The sequence below is a fragment of the Marmota flaviventris genome, chromosome 11 (genome assembly GCF_047511675.1).
Source record: "Marmota flaviventris isolate mMarFla1 chromosome 11, mMarFla1.hap1, whole genome shotgun sequence".
NCBI lineage: Eukaryota > Metazoa > Chordata > Mammalia > Rodentia > Sciuridae > Marmota > Marmota flaviventris.
The window spans coordinates 63,611,637-63,635,056 of NC_092508.1; the positions used below are offsets into that span (position 1 = coordinate 63,611,637).

The 23,420-nt window shown below is 40.7% G+C and overlaps 1 protein-coding gene across 1 annotated transcript in view; it reads left to right on the forward strand.

Annotated features, from left to right (window-relative positions):
* The window catches only part of Stk39 (serine/threonine kinase 39), a 270,584-nt gene extending 249,892 nt beyond the window's left edge, over window positions 1–20,692 (forward strand). Inside the window, exons 17-18 of the mRNA XM_027946124.2 lie at window positions 16,481–16,545; window positions 19,154–20,692. Of these exons, the coding sequence (XP_027801925.2) occupies window positions 16,481–16,545; window positions 19,154–19,228 (140 nt within the window). The 3' untranslated portion in view covers window positions 19,229–20,692. The remainder of the gene's footprint in view (window positions 1–16,480; window positions 16,546–19,153) is intronic.
* The last annotated feature ends 2,728 nt before the right edge of the window (window positions 20,693–23,420 follow it).

The following is a 23,420-nucleotide window of genomic DNA, read 5'->3' on the forward strand; positions in this document are numbered from 1 at the left end:
ATGTTAGAAATAGGATTAGATTTCAAGTCCTTTAGATTTTAAGCCTAGTTAACCCTTGAACTGATTTGATTCTTTGTTATTAAAAAAGTGAATTATTATCTGTGCCTCATAACTCTGATTTTAAAGGCTTCAGAATAAATCATAAAGAAACGAATAACTCAACACATGAAGATAAATTAGATGCCTTTCTGTGGGGCAGTGTCACATACTGTGAACCAAGGCTGGCTCCTTTCCTCCTCCACATACCTGGCCACGTGTGCAAGAACTGTTTCTGGGGTTGGAGGTGTAGCTCAGTGGTAGAGTGCTTGCCTGGCATGCTCCAGGCCCTGGGTTTGATCCCCAGCACCACAAAAGTAAAAGAAAAAGTGAAAAAGAAAAAGCTTCTCTTTGGAAGGCTGCCACCATGTGCTGGGCTCAGAGTCCTTCAGGTTTCTCTGGGCTTTGTGCTTGTGCCAGATGGCTCTGCCTCAGTTGGCTGGGTTGACTCATAATTCAGGTAGTGTTCCTCATATCAGTGTATTTACTGTCTCATTAATTTTAACTTTCCCAAAGCTTTTCCCAGGCCAGAAGCCACTAGGCTAAATCTCAAGCTTTGTGTGTCCCATTAATATGTGACTATGTGAAAAACTTCTCTATAAAACCATCAAGGTAAAATGAGAGCGATGATAAAAAATGTTGATCCCATGAAGTGGAGCATTGCTTTTCATTTCCCACTGCTGTAGCTCCTCTACCTGATTAGAACTTTCCTGCAATTTGTGTGATTTGACAAGGTTGTGAAGACAGCTTGAAACTTATTTCTGTGTTTTTGTTTTTAATCAAGTGATTATATGCATTGAGGGAGACCCACATTATTTTTAGTCTTTTGTATAGACTATCTTGGAGAGCAGTTTGGTCCATTGTTTTAGTTTATAGTACTTACTGCCTGTGAGTCTTCAGGCCCTCAAAGTTGGTTGTGAGGTGGTCATTAGGTCCACCAGTGTCTTACCTTCATGCCTTATATATGGATAGTCTTGCTGATATTCCCCAAATATGCTCCAGGATGTAAAACTCTTATTTGAGAATATAGACATTTAGCAAAATTAAATAAGACCTTGCTGTACAGGCCTGGGAAGGCATTTCTTTGTGCCTTTAGAAATCAAAAAGGAACACATTTCCCATGTTATATCTCTTCTGCCTTTCCTGATATGTTCACTTTCTTTTCTTCTTTGTTTAATTCTCCTCAAACTCATGACCTGTACATCTAAAATCCCCAGTGGAAGAGAGTTGAGGTTTCTGAAGCTGCACAGGAAGCTCTAGGAGATTTTCCATCATGTGGACTGATGCCACTTGAACTCTGTCCGGTACCTTTTCTGCTGGGTGAGCCAGAGGGAAGGTCTGATAGGCACTTATCTGATGAAGAAATGTCGATAGCTCTTTGACAAAGGCAACAAAAACCACACTTACATTATTGTCAGAAAGTAGCTGTAAAAAGACACTACCAACTATGCGTATGAAAAGATGTTCTATTAGGAAAATTCAAATTAGGACAATTGTGAGATAACACTGTGCATTTATTAGAATGGCTAAGATTAAACACTGATCATGCTAAGTATGGTTGGATATATAAGAAACTGGAACTCTCGTATACAAATGGTGGGCCTATCCATATAATGTACTCATATAATATGGGTACATATTATATGAATCCATTTGTATAAAATATTAGAAAATACAAACTAATGTATAGTGACAGAAAATAAATCTGTGGTTTCCTGAGGAGAATAGAGGGACAGGGATGAGACGGTATGGATTACTGAGGGGCACAAAGAAACTTTTGAGGGTGATGGATATGTTTATTGTCCTGATTTGAGTGATGGTTTCACGAGTGTCTCCAGATCTCAGAACTTATATTCTATATTTGAATTTGAAGTATGTGCACTTTACAGAATGTCAGTAAGGCTCTTATAAAACAAATAAAAGACCTCACATCTGAGTTCCTTATGTCAGCATAAGAAAAGATATTAGGAAGCATTTGAGACATTAGTGTTAAGATTTTATTTTATTTTATTTTTTTTTTAATTTTTTATTGTGGGTTGTTCAAAACATTACAAATTTCTTGACATATCATATTCCACACTTTGATTCAAGTGGGTTATGAACTCCCACCTTCACCCCATACACAGATTGCAGAATCACATCAGTTACACATCCATTGATTTACAAATTGCCATACTAGTGTCTGTTGTGCTCCACTGCCTTTCCCATCCTCCACCCTCCCCCCTCCCCACCTCTCCCCTCCCCTCCCCTCCTCTCTCTCTACCTCCTCCACTGTATAACCCTGAGGGTCTCCTTCCATTACCATGCAATTTCCCTTCTCTCTCCCTTTCCCTCCCACCTCTCATCCCTGTTAAATGTTAATCTTCTTCTCCTGTTCTTCGTCCCTACACTGTTCTTAGTTACTCTCCTTATATCAAAGAAGACATTTGGCATTTGTTTTTTAGGGATTGGCTAGCTTCACTTAGCATAATCTGCTCTAATGCCATCCATTTCCCTGTAAATTCTATGATTTTGTCATTTTTTAATGCAGAGTAATACTCCATTGTGTATAAATGCCACATTTTTTTTATCCATTCGTCTATTGAAGGGCATCTAGGTTGGTTCCACAGTCTTGCTATTGTGAACTGTGCTGCTATGAACATCGATGTAGCAGTGTCCCTGTAGCATGCTCTTTTTAGGTCTTTAGGGAATAGACCAAGAAGGGGAATAGCTGGGTCAAATGGTGGCTCCATTCCCAGCTTTCCAAGAAATCTCCATACTGCTTTCCAAATTGGCTGCACCAATCTGCAGTCCCACCAGCAATGTACAAGTGTACCCTTTTCCCCACATCCTCGCCAGCACTTGTTGTTGTTTGACTTCCTAATGGCTGACAATCTTACTGGAGTGAGATGGTATCTTAGGGTGGTTTTGATTTGCATTTCTCTGACAGCTAGAGATGTTGAGCATTTTTTCATGTACTTGTTGATTGACTGTATGTCCTCCTCTGAGAAGTGTCTGTTCAGGTCCTTGGCCCATTTGTTGATTGGGTTGTTTGTTTTCTTATTGTCTAATTTTTTGAGTTCTTTGTATACTCTGGATATTAGGGCTCTATCTGAAGTGTGAGGAGTAAAGATTTGTTCCCAGGGTGTAGGCTCCCTATTTACCTCTCTTATTGTTTCTTTTGCTGAGAAAAAACTTTTTAGTTTGAGTAAGTCCCATTTGTTGATTCTAGTTATTAACTTTTGTGCTATGGGTGTCCTATTGAGGAATTTGGAGCCCGACCCCACCGACTGTAGATCGTAGCCAACTTTTTCTTCTATCAGACGGCGCGTATCTGATTTGATATCAAGCTCCTTGATCCATTTTGAATTAACTTTTGTGCATGGCGAGAGAAAGGGATTCAGTTTCATTTTGTTGCATATGGATTTCCAGTTTTCCCAGCACCATTTGTTGAAGATGCTATCCTTCCTCCATTGCATGCTTTTAGCCCCTTTATCAAATATAAGATAGTTGTAGTTTTGTGGATTGGTTTCTGTGTCCTCTATTCTGTACCATTGGTCCACCCGCCTGTTTCGGTACCAGTACCATGCTGTTTTTGTTACTATTGCTCTGTAGTATAGTTTGAAGTCTGGTATCGCTATACCGCCTGATTCACACTTCCTGCTTAGCATTGTTTTTGCTATTCTGGGTCTTTTATTTTTCCATATGAATTTCATGATTGCTTTCTCTATTTCTACAAGAAATGCCGATGGGATTTTGATTGGCATTGCATTAAACCTATAGAGAACTTTTGGTAATATCGCCATTTTGATGATGTTAGTTCTGCCTATCCATGAACAGGGTATATTTTTCCATCTTCTAAGATCTTCTTCTATTTCTCTCTTTAGGATTCTGTAATTTTCATTGTATAAGTCTTTCACCTCTTTTGTTAGGTTGATTCCCAAGTATTTTATTTTTTTTGAAGATATTTTGAATGGAGTGGTTGTCCTCATTTCCAATTCAGAGGATTTGTCGCTGATATACAGGAATGCCTTTGATTTATTTGTGTTGATTTTATATCCTGCCACTTTGCTGAATTCATTTATTAGCTCTAATAGTTTCTTTGTAGAGCCTTTTGGGTCTGCTAGGTATAGAATCATATCATCTGCAAATAGTGATAATTTAAGTTCTTCTTTTCCTATTTTTATGCCTTTAATTTCTTTCGTCTGTCTAATTGCTCTGGCCAGTGTTTCGAGAACTATGTTGAACAGAAGTGGAGAGAGAGGGCATCCCTGTCTAGTTCCAGATTTTAGAGGGAATGCCTTCAGTTTTTCTCCATTCAGAATGATGCTAGCCTGAGGCTTAGCATAGATTGCTTTTACAATATTGAGGTATGTTCCTGTTATCCCTAGTTTTTCCAGAGTTTTGAACATAAAGGGATGCTGTACTTTGTCAAATGCTTTTTCCGCATCTATCGAGATGATCATATGGTTCTTATTTTTAAGTCTATTGATGTGGTGAATAACATTTATTGATTTCCGTATATTGAACCAGCCTTGCATCCCAGGGATGAATCCTACTTGATCATGGTGTACAATTTTTTTGATATGTTTTTGTATCCGATTCGCCAGAATTTTATTGAGGATTTTTGCATCTAGGTTCATTAGAGATATTGGTCTGTAGTTTTCTTTCTTTGAAGTGTCTTTGTCTGGTTTAGGTATCAGGGTGATGTTGGCCTCATAGAATGAATTTGGAAGTTCTCCCTCCTTTTCTATTTCCTGAAGTAGCTTGAAAAGTATTGGTATTAGTTCTTCTTTAAAGGTTTTGTAAAATTCTGCTGTATACCCATCTGGACCTGGGCTTTTCTTAGTTGGTAGTCTTTTTATGGTTTCTTCTATTTCCTCAATTGATATTGGTCTGTTTAGGTTTTCTATATCCTCCTGACTCAATCTGGGCAGATCATATGACTTAAGAAATTTATCTATGCCTTCACTATCTTCTAATTTATTGGAGTATAAGGATTCAAAATAGTTTTTGATTATCTTCTGTATTTCTGAAGTGTCTGTTGTGATATTGCCTTTTTCATCCCGTATGCTAGTAATTTGAGTTCTCTCTCTTCTTCTCTTCGCTAGCATCGCTAAGGGTCTGTCGATTTTGTTTATTTTTTCAAAGAACCAACTTTTAGTTTTGTCAATTTTTTCAATTGTTTCTTTTGTTTCGATTTCATTAATTTCAGCTCTGATTTTAATTATTTCTTGCCTTCTACTTCTTTTGCTGTTGTTTTGCTCTTCATTTTCCAGGATTTTGAGATGAAGTATGAGATCATTTATTTGTTGGTTTTTTCTTTTTTAAAGGAATGAACTCCAAGCAATGAATTTTCCTCTTAGAACTGCTTTCAATGTGTCCCATAGATTCCGATATGTTGTGTCTGTGTTTTCATTTATCTCTAAGAATTTTTTTATTTCCTTCTTGATGTCTTCTATAACCCATTGATCGTTCAGTAACCTATTGTTCATTCTCCAAGTGATGTATGCTTTTTCCTTCCTTCTTTTATCGTTGATTTTCAGTTTCATTCCATTATGATCAGATAAGATGCATGGTATTATCTCTACTCCTTTATATTGTCTAAGAGTTGCCCTGTGACATAATATATGATCTATTTTTGAGAAGGATCCATGTGCTGCTGAGAAAAAAGTGTAACTGCTTGATGTTGGGTGGTATATTCTATATATGTCAATTAGGTCTAGGTTATTAATAGTGTTATTGAGTTCTGTAGTTTCCTTATTCAACTTTTGTTTGGAAGACCTGTCCAGTGGCGAGAGAGGTGTGTTGAAGTCTCCCATGATTATGGTATGGTGGTCTATTAGACTCTTGAACTTGAGAAGAGTTTGTTTGACGAATATAGCTGCACCATTGTTTGGGGCATAAATATTTATGATTGTTATGTCTTGTTGGTGTATGGTTCCCTTAAGCAGTATGTAGTGTCCCTCTTTATCTCTTTTGATTAACTTTGGCTTGAAATCTATTTTATTTGATATGAGTATGGACACTCCTGCTTGTTTCCGAAGTCCATATGAGTGATATGATTTTTCCCAACCTTTCACCTTCAGCCTATGTATGTCCTTTCCTATCAAATGCGTCTCCTGTAGGCAGCATATTGTTGGGTCTTGTTTTGTGATCCATTCTACTAGCCTGTGTCTCTTAATTGGTGAGTTTAAGCCATTAACATTTAGGGTTATTATTGAGATATGGGTTGTTCTTCCAGCCATATTTGTTTATTTCTGTTACTAAACATGGTTTGTTTTCCTCTTTGATTATCCCCCCCCCTTTACTGTCCTACCTCCCACTGTTGGTTTTCATTGTTATTTTCCATTTCCTCTTCCTGTAATGCTTTGGCGAGGATGTTTTGAAGAGATGGTTTTCTAGCTGCAAATTCTTTAAACTTTTGTTTATCGTGGAAGGTTTTAATTTCATCCTCCATCCTGAAGCTTAATTTCGCTGGATACACAATTCTTGGTTGGAACCCATTTTCTTTCAGTGTTTGAAATATGTTATTCCAGGATCTTCTAGCTTTCAGAGTCTGTGTTGACAGATCAGCTGTTATCCTGATTGGCTTACCCCTAAATGTAATCTGCTTCCTTTCTCTTGTAGCTTTTAAAATTCTCTCCTTATTCTGTATGTTGGGCATCTTCATTATAATGTGTCTAGGTGTGGATCTCTTATGATTTTGCACATTCGGCGTCCTGTAGGCTTCTAGGATTTGGGATTCTGTCTCATTCTTCAAGTCTGGGAAGTTTTCTTGTATTATTTCATTGAATAGACTTCTCATTCCTTTGGTTTGGAGCTCTGTACCTTCCTGTATCCCAATGACTCTTAAATTTGGTCTCTTAATGTTATCCCATATTTCTTGGATGTTCTGCTCATGGTTTCTTAACAGTCTTGCTGAGCTGTCTATGTTCTTTTCCAGTTGAAATACTTTGTCTTCATTGTCTGATGTTCTATCTTCTAAGTGTTCTACTCTGCTGGTAGTATTCTCCATTGAGTTTTTAAGTTGGTTTATTGCTTCCTGCATTTCTAGGATTTCTGTTTGTTTGTTTTTTATAACCTCTATCTCCCTGTATAGTTGATCCTTTGCTTCCTGGATTTGTTTGCGTAATTCGTTGTCGAAGTGATCTTTCATTGTCTGATTTTGCTGTTTAATGTCTTCCTTGATACTCCAGATCATCTGAAGCATGTATATCCTGAATTCTTTATCTGACATTCCATCTGCTGCAGCTGTTACCTCTTCTAAAGTTGCGTTGACCTGCATTGCTTGTGGTCCTTTCTTTCCTTGTCTTTTCATACTGCTTGCGTATCTTTCCTGCAGGTGCGGGCGGCGGCTCTGCTCTCTTCTTATTCCAATTGGGGTGTCGTGGCTACCACGCCGGCAGGTCACTGGGCCTGTTCTGGGAGCTGGCGGCGGCTCTGTTCTGCCCCTACTCCAATTGGGGTGACGAGTGTACCACGCCGGCAGGCCACTGGGCCTGATCCGCCGGTCGGTTGCAGGTTTGCCTACCCTGCAGGCGCGGGCGGCGGCTCTACTCTGCCCCTACTGCAAATGGGGTGACGTGTCTGTCGTACCGGCAGGCCACTGGGCCTGTCCCGCTGGTCGGTCGCAGATCTGCCCACCTTTCGGGCACGGGTGGAGGCTCTGCTCTGCCCCTACTCCAATTGGGGTGTCGTGACTACCCCGCCTGCAGGACACTGGGCCTGTTCCTGGCACGGGCGGCGACTCTGCTCTGCCACTACTCCAATTAGGGTGGTGTTTGTACCACGCCGGCAGGCTCCTGGGCCTGATCCGCAGGTCTGTTGTAGGTCTGCCTACCTTGGAGGCGCGGGCGGCGGATCTGCCCTGCCCCTCCTACCACGCCTGCGGACCCCTGGGCCTGATCTACAGGTTGATCACTGGTCTGCTCACCTTGCGGGCACGGGTGGCGGTTCTGCTCCGCCCCCGATTGGGGTCACGTGACCACCACACCGGCAGGGCCTGATCCGGGCGTGGGAGAAGGATCTGCTCTGCCCCTACTCCAGTTGGGGTGACGTGTGTACCACACTGGCAGGCCACTGGGCCTGACCCGCCAGGCTGTCACAGGTCTGTTTACCTTGCACGCTCATTCGTCACAGCGCGAACCGCGGCTCTGCCCTGCCCCTCCTACCACGCCCATGTACCACTGGGTCGCGGGTCTGCCCACCTTGCGGTTGCGGGTGGCGGCTCCGCTCCGCTCCCTCTCCAATTGGGGTCACGCGGTCACCACGCTGGCAAGCCGCTGGGCCTGCTCCGGGCGCTGGCGGTGGCCCGGCTCCTTCCCTCTGGCTCGACGACAAATTGAGGAGACTCGGGTGACTGTGCCTCACCCCCCCTACCAGGAGACCAACTGCTTATGTCACCACTGGTATTGATGAAGTTCCCTCCTCCGCCGCTTTCTGCAGACATCAGATCTCTGCCATGTTGGTATCCTATGCGAATGGCAGCATTTCGTTCCCCTTGCCGGGCAACCAAAGCACCGGGTGAGTCCTGACCGGCCCTCAGCAGGACCCGGACCGAGAAGCAGTTTCCGCGGGCTCCTAGCCCCGGGCCAGGGAAGTTCCGGGAGCCGGAACTCGGCCACTCCGTGCTCGGTGTAAGCTCCTATAAATGTAAGCTCCAAGAAGCAGTCCCCGCGGGCTCAGTTCCGGGAGCCGTAATTCGGCTGCTTAGTGCTTGTTGTATGCTCTGGTAGGCGCAGGGTCCAAGAAGCAGCCTCCGCGGGCTCAGCAGCCGCTCCGCGCTGGGTATTCACTCCGATAAGATCAGGTTCTAAGAAGCACCCAGGCGCTGAGCCCTAGCAATCTGTCTGCAAGCCGCAGGCGAATTGCAGCCTGAAATTACCTGTTCTATGGCTGAATGAGCTGCGGTCAGTCGAAAACAGCGGTGGTGACGTCAGTTTACCAACATGGTGGCTGCTGGCCTCCTCTGTGGTCTGACCGGTGTGGAGAACCGAGATGGACCGCTTCCTTCCCCCGTCTCGAACCCAGAATTCAGCCCTGAGTACGGTGCTTGCGCGGCTGGCAGAAACTGCAGCGCTGTAACCCTGCGTCTCTATCCCAGCGCACGCTGCAGATTCTAGCCTCGGGCCGATTTGCTGAATAAGCAGTGCGACAAACCTCTCGCGTTTGAGTCCCCGTAGCTGATCCTCGTGCGATGGAAATCCTTCCTCCAGGTTCCGGAGCACCCCACTATTGCTGGAAATTCCTAACAAGATATCCTTTAGCCGTCCTGACTTGTCATACTCCCACACAGTGAAGCAGCACACGGGGGCAATGCACTCCCCTCGCCGCCATCTTTAAACTTCAGTGTTAAGATTTTAAAAGATATGGCCCACCCAAGTGTCTGACAAAAGCTATATATTCTCTCCAAAAATGTGCACACGGTTTCAAGAGTTCCAAGACCAAGCACCCAGATTACCTATAGAATTCTTTATATTTTTGAAGGGAAAAAAAGTACTTTTCAACAGCTATGTCTCATCACTATAATCCTCTTTGTTTTTCTAAGCAAATAACTTAATTCTTCAGCAAGGATGACTTTAAAGTTTGTACATCTCCCAGATAAAAGGACAGCTTAGGCAGGAGGATCACATGTTTGAGGCCAACCTAAGTAACACGTGAGACCCATCTCAAAAAAAAAAGGAATTTTAAAAAAGTTAATTATGGCCATCCTTTCCATGGTATTCATGGTATTTTTATTTTTATATTTTTTTACTTTCTTCATCTTCATTCTGAGAAGGAATTAAATTATAAACTTACTGGTATATTACCACCACTAGCTCAATGAGGCTGAATTTTTATTGATTATACAATTTCATTGCTTTCAAAATGAGCAATAATAACATAATGATTATTGGACACTTCCAGTACCATGCTGCCAGCCAGTTCATAAAACTCTACCTTAAACACATTAAAGGAAATTCATGGTCAAAATACCAATTTTATGCTTATATTTTAAAGGACAGATTTAGTATCAGCCAGTTTTGCTATGCCAAACTGTCTCAGATTTTCACACTGAGCTCACATAGCCTAAGATAATATTAACAAACTGTAATTTACCCAGACTTTAAGAATAATAGCAGGTGTATGTCTTTGTTTATTTTATCTTCCATAATTCCTTCCTCCCACGTGTAAATAATAGTAATACTTAACTCAAGTATTTTTGACATTTTGCTCTCAAAAGTTACCTGCATATAGTACCTTTTATATTCCTAGAATTTCTTCTATTGCTTTTTCTCACCATCCAAAATTTTAATGGAGTGAAATGCAAAGTACAGTAATTTTCCATTTTCCTCCAATATTTTTTCATAGACACCGTCTCATAAATTTGATAATGAGAAACACCTTCTAAGGTGACTATATTATATGTGTCCGTAGGCAGAGTCCTAGACTTTTTCAACAAAGACTCAGAGGCAGAGATTTGTATGCAGGTAGCTTTTTGGGTAGTACTTTCAAGATCAATATCTGTAAGGGAATAAAGGAAGTAGAGTTTGGCAGGTGGAGGAATTAAATTGTGTTTCAGCTACAACAGAGACCTCCGTCAGCAAAGGGAGCTTTGAAGATGAGATGCCCCTTAGGGCTGCTCAGCCTTGAGGCAACAGAGCCTTTTACTCTGTGACCAGTCAGTGAATGCAGGCTGCTTCTGGAAAAGGGGCCTGACCTGGGCTGACACAACCTCTGTGGCCAAGGGGAGTTCCCAAAGAGAGGGACTAAGCTGAGTTATCAGCCACCAGTAGTCCAAGCAGATGGGAGGACAGTTTTCTTCATTTCCTGTAGCGCACCACAGTATCCATTACAGTCCACCCCTTGCATGGTTTGTATACACCTAGGAACAGTTCTTCCAGGATCAGTTAGTGTTTTTGTTGTCTGGTGGAAATTGTAAGTGGTAAGATTAGTGGCATGAATTATGGTCTACACGGTAGCACCTAATCCTCAGGCTGCACTGATACTCATCATCGTCATTCTCTTCTAACCACTATAGAGCCCCTCCATCAGGGCTAACACCTCTGCTAGTTTCAATGGCTTACCTGGGAGGGAGAATATAACCTAGACTAAAAATGAATGAAAAATGGTGAACTTTAAAATCATGGTCATGTAGTATATGATAGTATAAGTATATAGTATAAGTATGTAGTATATTTAGTTGGGATGAGCCAAGAGTTCATTTATCTGCTTTGGGAAAACAGGATTGTTGCTTAGGAGACACTTAGAGAACTCTTTCTAAAATATGAATAATTTTTCTGTCAGAGGGTCTTGGGATTTTTAGTGTCCTGGAACGCTCTAAAATTATATGCAAACTTTTTGTATGCATGCTTCTGGGGAGAGAGCCTATAGGATTTTTACCAACGTCAGCTGGGTACTAGTGTCTCAAAGATTCATTTGTTCCCTTAGTCATATATTCAATACAGAGTTACACACACTCTGTGCCAGGTACCAAAACAACTGTAGTGAACAAGACAGAGATGGTTTCTGCACTCATTGCCTGTTACATTCTGGGCATGTGGAGTTAGGCTAAAGAATCACATCCAAAAGTAATTCATAAATATCTAGCTTGTGGGGTATTATAAGTGCTATGAGAAAGGGATAGAGAGTGAGGCAGTGTCAGGGTGGGTGTGGTGTGTGGACAAGGTAGCCTGGGACATTTGAGCAGAACCTGGAAGGGGAGGAGGCAGTCATGGAGGAGGATTCCTTCCAGCAGAGGGAGTGGCAGGTTCTGGGGTTCTCAAGTGAAGCCTGCTCCAAGTTCTTAGAAGTCATTATAGAGGCCACTTGTGGCTGGAGCAGGAGAAGGAAGGGAGAGAATGGTGAGGGATGAGCTCAGAAATGGACCTGGAAGCCAGCCAGGTCAGATGGTTGTGAGGCCATTGTAGAGACTATGACTAATTTTTTTTTCTCCCTATGATTCTGGGAATAGAATCCAGGGCCTTATACATGCCAGGCAATCACTCTCCCTCAGAGGCTGCATTCCCAGAACAAAACCATGATTTTTACTGTGATCTGGAAAACCATCAGAGAGTTTAGAAAAGTAACAAGGTCTGACCTCATGTTGGAAGACTCACCTGACTGCTGGGTGGAGCCTGGCTGTTGAGCCCATGTGGAAATGTCACGGTGGCCTCACATGGACTGTAAGAATTCATCATTTTCTGTACATGAAGATACATATCTTTCTAAAATTTGTCTTCATATACATTTATTCTGGGTTTGAATCAAAAGGTTGAATCAGGCAAGGAAATCAGATTGGTGATTGGTTCTAGTGATTTCAGCACACATTGATAAAACTGGTGGTAGAGACCTGGAGAAGTGTGGAGTTATGGAGCCCTTCCTGGAAAGAATTGAGGTAGGGGATGGCAAAAACAAAAAACAAACAAACAACAACAACAACAACACTAGACAGTGTTACCTTGAGGCCAGACCACAGTGGAAAATTTGGATGTTATCTGGAGTTTAAACAGTAATCCCTAAGGAAGCAGCACGTTCTAAATCATGACTAAAATTCTCCAAGTAACTGACAAGTGTGAGCAAGAGGGTTATGAGGCCCTGAGGCCAAGACAAGGAGAACAGTTTCTGCATTGCAGTGCCCAGGGCAGAGATCATGAGTAAGTGTTCCTTAATCACTTGCAACATACAGAGCTCTATTCTGAGCACCTTATGTGCATTAATCTAATTAATCCCAAGACAACCCTATCAGATAGGCACCATTAATATCTACATTTCACAGATGCACTCATGCACAAAGAGGTGAGGCAAACCTGCCCCAGTTTGGGGACATTACACAGCCCTTGGTACGAGGCAGGATTCAAACTCCTTTGGAGTTCAGGTTCTTACACACTGTGCAATGATGCACACCTCACTGCCTCTCGTGAAGATAGGAGCCTGGGCATTTAGGGAGAATGGGGCCAATCTCTTAATTTTGTCTCAAAGTGAAATGAAATAATTTTACATTGGTGTTACAACAGTGCCCCTGAGAAACACCCTTCATCTCATCTTGTTTTCTCCTAGCCTAGAACTTGGGTTGTCTCCATCTTCCTTTGTCATTTCATGCTGCCTTTTCTGCATCAATGTGATGTTCAGAGCAAATGTTTAGGGTGTCTCTTTGGATGAAACAGTATTTTGAAGTCATCACCTTGGTGGGTCTCCCAGACCATTCTTGCACCTTATCCTAGAATTTCTTACCATTCTCAGTACCTCAGACGCAGCGTCCATTGGTCGTCTTTTCCCTACAGCTTTTGTTTGGAATTAGCTTGAACCAATTGAATTAAATCACTACCTCTAGAATATCACTAATCTATGGGTTGTTGTGAATTAAGCTGGTATCTGGTGAGAAAAGGTGTCTTTTGACTAATTACTAGAATACAGTCACAGGCTATATATTGTCATTAAGTAACTGTTACTTTTCTACCTGTCAAAATGTGGAGCATTTGAGTAGTACTAGGAATCTGTGAAGAGAACAGTGTCTGAATACCCAACTTACTTGTCCAAGGAAACCTGGGCTGCACTGCATGCCCATTGATAGATCACCTCAGGACAAACTTTTTTCCTTCTCTGTTTAACAGATCCAGGGAGGGCTGGAACATCAGTGTTTAATCCATGTGGCTGTTAATGATACTATCACAGTTTGATAAAGTCTAATACCTATCATACCTCAGGCAGCATGTTTAAAAAAAAAAATCAAATAAGAACTTGATCCCTGACAGGTATTCAGTCCTACTGTGTGATACAAGGAAACAAAAACAGCAAATGGGGCTATAAAGCCTCAGTCCCTGGGCCTTCAGTGTATATTTTATTGTCCACATTTTCCCAAATGAGAGGACAGCATTGTCCCCTTTCACTTGGGCCTGAAGTTCTGAAATCAGTGGCCTGGGAAGGAGGAGGAGAAGGGCAAACTGAAAGAAGATAAAAAAGAGTCTGCACCAGAAACCAGGGCAGTGAGTTTTATTTTGGAAAGCTGGTAGGGTTTGGCAATGAGCCGATGGCCTCTGAGTAAACAGGTGTCTGAAGCCCTTAGTTTTTGGAAACGACTGTCCCTCAAAGCACCAACTTCAGTGTTCACACAGCCACCAAAAGCCCTCAAATCACAGCCAGCCCTACCCAGCCCTTCCTTCTCAGCTCACGTTCCAGGTAAGGAGCATTTTTATTTTTGAAATCCAGGTGCACAGTGAGGAGAAGGGAGAAAACAGTGACACCCATCTTTTTAATGAGCATTGCTACTGGAAGAGAAATTAGCATCACCCTGAATTTTATGTGATGTCAGTTAAATGAAGGTGTTTTATAGCACTTTACAACAAATTAGAATCAACTAAATTGAAAATAAGCCTAGCAGCTGGGATAAGTAATCAGGTAAGTGGCCAGTTTTGCTATTTTTGCTCTGAGCTGAAGACAGAATTTGAATTTCTAATGTCCTAGAGGTGTGGGACTCACAATTGGGGAGCCTGGATCCCAGGATGATTGTTTTAGATGCTATCAGCTCAGTCATGCCTTCCAGTCTCCAACCTGCTTAGCCATTCCTTGGAAATTGGCCCTGGTACACACGCGTGTGCACCGCAGAAAGGATTGTGAATTAGCGTAGGACACAACTCTGCTTTGGGCTGAACATTAAAGAACAGCCTGGAAATAGACAACCCAGAACTAGGCAACAAATCATCCACATTAGTTAGCCAAGAGACTCTAATGAAAGGACTGAAATTCTTATGAAGATTTTGTGGCTATTCGCAGAACCAACCCAAATTTGAGGAACTGTCAGAACACTTTTATGTTTTAATAAAATGGGTCATGTGTTCACTTACTGTGGTTTGCACATAGTCAGAATGCCTGACATCACTCACACTGGCCTTGGTGGACAGAATTTTAGAAAAGGACTTTTTACTTTAGGAGCCAGTATTTCCTACATGAAGTACCAGAAGATTTTAGCATTTAAAATGTGTTCAGGGAACTGTTTAAATGCCAAAAGAAGCTTAGTGGTGATAACTTTTCTGGGGTAGGTGGCCTAGCATATACCTGATATATGTGTGTGTGTGTGCGTGTGTGTGTGTGTGTGCGCACGCAAGCTTGTCTGGGCAAAAGAAAAAAGAAAATGATGGGGGCGTGGGGAGGTGGGCGGTATTGGTGAAAGTGTAGCCCTGCAGATTGCTCAGAATGGAATTACCAAGAGGGCAACAAATGAAGATAAAAGGATGCCTGTAATTATGGTTTATAAAGAGAAATAGGCCATATTGAATATATAATTTTCATTTTTTTCCTCCTCTGCAGCTGATGAATTAAATGAAATAAACTAATCTGCAGAAAATCCCTGTGCTTAGGGTGTTTTCTGTCAGTCTCAGAGAAAAATAAAATTTGCACAGATTTCCTCCTTCTTTCTACTTATAAACTTTCTATTTGAGTCTCTCTTCAAAATATTTCTGAATATTCTTTTCTCTTAAAATTTCTTATATCAAAAAAAAAGTTCAGAGAACTTTTTAGATACCCAGTTGCTAAAGCAGCAGATGATTTTTCTCATGACAAGTAAAAATGATAATCAGGACCTACTCCCCTGATTTTTCCAGTAGTAGCTTCCCCGAGCAGTAGCCTTAACATGACTCTTCAATAGATTATCCTTGAAGTTTGGATATGGAAAGAGCAGAGTTTTAAATTGCCACCATTATTACCTTTTGATAATTCTGCTTGTAAAGAGTGCCCTAAATTAGAGGAGTAACCAGGAAAAACTGATGTGTCTAGTGAGGTATCAGACAGACCCCAACACCATAGAGAGCAGGACAGGTCTCTGATGATTCCCGCTGACACAGAGAACAGATCTTCAGTACTGAGCTCCTGGCTGACAGCCTCCAGCACTTGACCCTGTTCAGCTGACTTGGGTCTTGTTCAAGGTGGCACTTCATTGTTTTGACAGATCACTGTGCTCTGAAAGCATGAAAACATACCGAGTGGTAGAGGTTGTCCACTGCATTTTGTTGCTCTGACAAAAATGGGAGCACAGAATTGAGTAGATTTATAGGCCAGGAGTTCGATGTGCTGACCTGTCATTTCCTGAAAAAGTTTTTTGCAGTTCCTCTCCTCTTTGTTTTTGTACTGCCCTCTCCTGGCTAATAAGTTTTTTAGTAATGAATGTTTAGAAAAAACCAAATGGTTGAGACTCTGAGGGCTGCTATAATTTCTACTTTCCATTAGGAAGGTAATTTCAAATTTTTTTATATGAAATGTGGGGTTGACATATAGTGATTAATTCAGATGCACACAGATACAAGATTGCTGAAATGATATATCTGTATGAGAGTAATTTGGTCATTTATATGGACTTTGTAATGTCTGTGAAAGAAATGATTTTACCGTTTATTGCATCATTAGTCAAATTTTCTCAATTACTGGTGTGAAAATACAGTGTCATTAGAAATAATCTGAACTGTTTTCCTCCATGTTCTGTGTCTTACAGTGGCTGCTAACTTACAGAAGATCGTAGATGATCCCAAAGCTTTAAAAACATTGACATTTAAGTTGGTAAGTGGGAAGCTATAGGAAAAGGGTAATATTGTGTCATATTGTTGACATTAATAAGTAATAATATAGCTTAATAAGCTACTCTATAATTTTGTTGTTTGGGGATCGGTGTTTGCTTTCATCATTATTTCTCTGCAGCATTTGGGAACATTTTCTGATCATAAGTAGACGTTTCCTCTGCCATGAATAGCCTCATTCTTCCACCATCACATCTTGGACTAAAGAGTGGCCATTTAGGAATCTTCAAACCTGCATGTTCCAGTTGGCTTTCAGTTTGTGTGGCAACTTGACCAAACAGACACAATCAAAATCAATTGAGAGCAATACTCTTTACTAAAGCTTTCCTGAGGTGAAAGCCAAGTGGTTCCAACTTTAAAAAATAGAGGCTGATTGTTGCAGAAATGGTCTAGGTAATTGGAAGTGATTGCAGAACAGCTCACCCCGAAGGCTGGTGAACAAAGACATCACCTTTTACACTCACCTTTCAAATCACAGTACAGGTTTTTGTAGAGAGCAGATATTCCAACAATTTTTATGCACTAGCAGATTTTAAACTTAAAGACCATAAAGCCATGGAGCTACAGAATCCTGGGGTCATTGTGATAAGAAGAGACGATGGTCATGGATGGAAGTGGAGAGAAGACCAGATATTCAAAAGTGACTTGTTTCCTGAAAGTCTTAGCAAACAGTACATGAAGGCCAAATAAGTGGCTCATTTTAAAATTATGAATTAATCTTATCAAGAGCCAGTCGGAATGCCACAAGCAATTTAGGATTTGGATCACCAGCACTTTGCTGTTCACAGCATATATTGATGAGCTGTCTTTTTTGTTTCTTGTGAAAATTAAATGGAAAATGTGTGTGGCCAAAAACGCTAAATGATTAGTTATAGTAAATGTGAGCCTAGTGCTAATTAACTTTCTGGGTTTTGCTTCTCGTCTAATTTCAGATAACTAGACTGTGTGATAAAAGAAAAACACAAAAGATTTTTCACAGCAAGAGCATATCTGAAGACATTCTTTTTTCTTTTGATAATAAAAGAACATTTTGTTCAGACAGAGTGCTAGATTAACAAATTGTAAAAATCCATCTTCTAGTTTGGGACCATACTCTCACTTAACTGTGTTTCTAATTTACCTGTCATATAAATGTCCCTTTATTCACTTTTTATACCATCTCTAGAACATTTTCCTGATTTGGGATATGTAGACAAAGATAAGCATTTGAAGGTTTCACATTGGCTGCTGTACTGTCTTTAGGTAAACGGGAAGAGTAATGTAACACTCTCCCTCATCTCCTTCTCCAATCAGTTTATAAGTTTCCTAGATTCTCTCTCCATTTTCTCTGCTTCTCATCATCTCCATTTCTAGCACCTTAGCAAGACACTGTCATCTGCAGAAACTGGTCTTTCTGCTAACACTTAGCCAGTGCCCAGCCCTGTGTACTGTCTGCATCTGTAACCAGAGAAATCTTTCTGCAGTTCTAAAAAGTTCCAGAGATGTTAACAGCTCTCCTCTTCTCAAACCCACACCCCTGAACATGCTTTGAAGCCCCCCTGATCAGATCTACCTTTAGATCCCCTGCTGTGCCTTGTCTCTGGTTGTGGGTCCCTTTGCATCTTGGGAACCCAAGGCTCAGTGGAGTGAAGGTGGCCAGGATCATAAGATACAGGCTGCAAATTCAACTCCAGTCTAGCCTCAGAGTTCATGCTCTCAACCACTATTTACCTCTAGAGGCAGGCCTCCCAGACTCATGGTTCACAGTTCTATTTCTTTGTGGATCCACCTTCAGATGACTGGACACATTGACATCGGCTGGGACTGGGTCTCTTTGTCCTTAAAGATTGAGTAACACTGCCTAGCCTGGCACAGTCCTGGAAACAAGTCCATACATGTGTTCCGTCCCATTGCAGCCTGATGGTGTCATTGTATGATGCTCTTAAAAAACCTAACAACCTCCCACTAGGCCCCACCTCTTAAAGGTTCCACCACTGCCTAATAGCACCTCCCTGGGGACCAAGTCTTTAACACCCTAACTATTGCAAGTAGTTTTCCCTGTAAAACTTACTCTCTAGCATTTAAATAGCAGTTGTCAATAATGAGCCATGCAATACTGGGTGACTCCCTCCTTTCCTCCCTCTCTCCTTCCCTCCCTCCCATCCAAAATTTATAGTGGAAGTAATGGGAGTAAAATAACAAAATTACTTTAGTGACCTATTCAATCTCTTCTGCATAGTTAGACATTGTTGTTTTTATTATTACAAAGAGGATCTAATTAGAAAGTATCTTTAGAACAACTGTTTAGTTATTGAAAACTCTCAAGTGCATCCTTTGGCAGTCATGTTTCCTTGGCAGTTCAGAGCTGCAGGCCAGGGTGTGGGTGGCACCTCTGCTCTGTACTTGATGGCATGATGACCAAATTCCTGACAGTAAAAGTCATTCTAGAGGGTGACTCTTGGGGGGATCTCTCCTGGAAGAGACGGGGACACTTGGTCCCATTACAAACCATGCCTTTGTTTGGATCTGCCATCGCATAAACAAGATTTTAAATACCCACAACAATGACAAACCAGCATTGAAGGTTTTGTTTTTTTGTTTCCCTTTTTCAGGCTTCTGGCTGTGATGGGTCGGAGATTCCTGATGAAGTGAAGCTGATTGGGTTTGCTCAACTGAGTGTGAGCTGATGTATGTCCCTTGCTGTCACCCTGATCTGTCGTGGCCCCCCCCCCCACACCCACTTCCTGTCCACTTCCTCCCACCCCCTCACTCCCAGTCCCAGCAAAATCAGAAGATTGTGAAGAGGCTGGCTTCAATGAAATGGGATAAAAAATAATTTTTTAAAACTTACAACACTCCGAGTTCTGCTTTATTCTCTAGCAATCCACTGTATGAGAACAAGCAAATGCTACAGCTGCCTGACTGTTGCTGATTTTTCCAAAAGCTATTTAATATTCTTAGCATTCAATTCGGATAGCCCTTAAATGAAAAGAATCTGAAATACACTCAGGTGGTCCTATTTACTGGCAACAAAAGGAATTTTCTATCAAAAGCCTATTTCTCCTTTCATTGTTGTTATTTCTGTTATAACACTTCAATTGTACATCTGACAATACTGCCTCTTTTATGTTGTACTTAGAAATTAATATACTTATAAAATTAAGATTTATTAGCCAAACTTGAATTCTAGTTTTAAAACTGACTGTGAATTTTATTTTTCATATATTTATGCATTACACACCTTAGCTATAAGAAAAAAAAGTTTTTTGATTATATGCTTCTTGCAGTTAATCTCTTGTTATTTAAACAAAAAGTTTCAGGTCTATCTTTGGAGTATTTATAAATTCTAATTTTTGAAATGACTGAATTAGGAACTTGGATGCTTATTCTTTTGGCTTGTTTGCCTAAAAACCAATCCACAATCTGATTGTCTCTTGGGAGAGGGAGGTGCCTTGCATAATTTCACATGAAGAATGTGCCTGAGGCTGCTTTCCTCTGGAATAGTCTCAGATCTAAAATTTCCTCTACATAAGGTGGCATATGTAAGATCTGCTTAATTGGAACATTTAGAATGCATTAAAAAAAATGTTGCCATTCTGTTAGGTTGCTAACTGTAAACCCATCTCTGATTTGGCTCTCCTTAAGAGATAGGATTTGTTATTCTAAAGGTGATAAACTTGAAAATATCAGAATCTGAGTTTTACTTGAAATTCTGCAGAATACCTAGATGGAGTGAAAATAATAGAAAGGGTTTTGTGCAATGACTAAAAGGTAAAATGCTGTTAAGTTTCAAGAATAAATACTTTCAACCCAAGTAGCCTTCTGCTTGACTATATATTCTGGAACTAGTACACCTTAGGATTTTCACAGTTGGAGTCTAAACTTTCAGGGAGGTGGGCTCCCAGGATGGCACCATGGCTCTTTCCTAGCTAACCCTAGATACGGCAGCTCTTTAATGTACTTTCAAAAGCAAATATATATTACTAAGGACAAAAAGTTATTTATAATTGCCTTGTCATAATTGTTAAGGTGTTCTAGAGCCATTTGCATACAATTTAATGTAATTTCATTCCATTCTATTGTTTACACAACGATTACTCAAAGATGACTGCAAAGGTAAAAGGAAAATAAAAGTGTATTGCACAATGAAACTGTGTCACATCTTTTCTTTCCTCCTTTAGGTATTATCTGCATTTTGCTGTAATGATATTTAGCACTTCCATAAAATACATAGTAAGAATTAACTAGTGAGAAGTGCCCTAGAGGAAGAATAGGGCATGCATCCAGTCACAGAGGGTTGGATTTGACATGAAACTCAAATTGGCTTGAGGAGAGAACGAAAGGCAAACATCCACACTCTGTGTAGACATATTGTCTTTGAATTAAAAATACAGGGCTTCAGGGGACAATAGAGAATCATTCCTTCTGAATGCCTCATTCATTTAAGTGCTAGGTATGTTGAAGTCGAGAGTGGTTAAATGGCTTGTCCAAGGCCTTTCCCAGAGCTGCTTGCAGAGCTGGACTCCCAGGGTCCTGGCTTCCTGTCATCAAGAGCATGCTCTTAACAGTCTTGTGTACAACTCATGGATGAAAACAGTATAAGACAAGACTCTCACCTTCTACTCAGGGAAATGCACATGAATAACTGGAAAACTTTGCAACTTGGTAATAAATATCATTTAATATCTGCATTTATACCCACATTGCTATGTCCTTCCTAATGACATTTGACATGGCTTGCATACATTCATATAATAGGATAAAGATTTTGAAACACAGATAATGTAAGACTAAGGAATAATAAGAATTGGCTAATCAATGAATGCAAGAATTATTTTAGAACACACAAATTCACCATGAGGACCTGCATAGTTGCTAGAATTTATAGATTTGAAGCACAGCTTCCTAACACCATACTAACTTAGTACTCAGCTATGAAAAGTGATCTATAGATACAGTGCAATCCCTGTAAAAATTCCAAAAATTTCTATGGGACCACAGAAGATTCTGGAAAAACAAAGCAATCCTGAGCAAGGAGAAAGCTGGCAGTATTGTGTTTCCTCACTTCAAAATATGCTACAAGGCTTTTGTAATGGAAGCAACATGGTGCTGGCATAGAAACTGACATATAGACCAAATGGACAGGGTGGAGATCCCAGAAGTAAACCCCCACACATTCACAGTCAACTGATCTTTGACAAGAGTGCCAAAGATGTGCAATGGGAAAAGGATGATCTCTTCAACAACTAATTTTGAAAAACTGGACATCCACAGGAAAAAGAATGAAATTGGAGCCTTACCTTACACCATATACAAAAGTCAACTCAACAAGGATTAAAGACAAAATCTAAGACATGGAAGTATTAAATGCCTAGAGGAAAAGGGAGAAAAAATCTCTTTGCCTTTGATCTTGGAATTTTTTTTTCATGTGATACCAAAAATACAGTAAACCAAAGCAAAAACAAGTTTTATTGCATCAAACTAACAAGCTTCCTCAGAGCAAACAACCAACAAAATGAAAAGGGAATCTGGAAACTCAAACCAAAACCACAATGAGAGGTAACCTCACACCTGTTAAGATGACTGTTATCAAAGACAAGATAAGTGTTGGTGAAGATGTGGAGAAAAGGGAGTCCTTATACAGGTTGGAGATGTGAATTGGTATAGCCACTGTGGAATATACTGTTGAGGTTCCTCAAAAAAAAAAAAAAAAAAAATCGAACTTCCATACGATCCAGTGTTTCCACTTCTAGGTATGTATCCAAAAGAAATGAAATCAGTATCTCAAAGAGGCATCTGCACTTTTGTGTTCATTTGCAGCAGCATTCACAGTAACCAAGATATGGAGATAGGTATCCATCAATCAATGAATGTACAAAGAAATTGTTATGTGCATGTCCAGTATATACACACTCAATGGAATATTATTCAGACTTTAAAAAGAAGTCTATCATATCCAGATAAACTTGAAGGACACTATGATCCATGAACTGAGCCAGACAGGAAAATTTTGCATGATCTCATAAGTGGAATCTAACAGTCCAATTAATAGAACCTAAGAGTAGAATGGTGGTTACCAGGGCAGAAGAAATGGGACCATGTTTGTCAAAGATGCCAAATTTCTACTATGTCTGATAACTAAGTTCAAGAGAGCTCAACTACAGCACAGTAATTATAGTTAATAATATTGTACTGTATACTTGACATTTGCTAAGAGAGTAGTAGATCTTCAGTGTTCTTCAGTGTTCTCGCCACATGTGAAAAATATTGGTAATTATGTGAAAAAGTGGATATATTAATTGGCTTAATTGCAGTAATAAGTTCAGTAGGTGTATCAAAACATCTTTTTGTGCTCTTTAACAATAAACAATTTTGCTTTAAAAAGTGAAGGACAACCATTGGTCATAAGCCAGTAGTTTTAAAATGACATTTTCCATCATGCATTTACGTAACTAAAAATTCAGGTGTTATGAGTATGGTTTTAAGAGTGTTTCCTTTAGTGGTGCAAGCCTGTAATCCCAGTGGCTGGGGAGGCTGAGGCAGGAGTCTCATGAGTTCAAAGTCAGCCTCAGCAAAAGCGAGGTGCTAAGCAACTCAGTGAGACCTGTAAATAAAATAAAAAATAGGGCCGGGGGGTGGCTCGGTGATCAAGTGCCCCTGAGTTCAATCCGCAGTACCACCCCCTGCCCCCCAATCCTTTAAGTTGGTGCAGTACTTTCTGGAGTTTTCATCTTGGGATGTCACTCCCAGGAATGAGCATATGCTCGATCCATAAAGTAAGGGATTATAAGAGCATCTCTTGAAAAATGATAAAATAACTGACCCTCAGCATGCTAGAAATAATACCTATCCACACCCAAAACACCACTTCAAATAAGC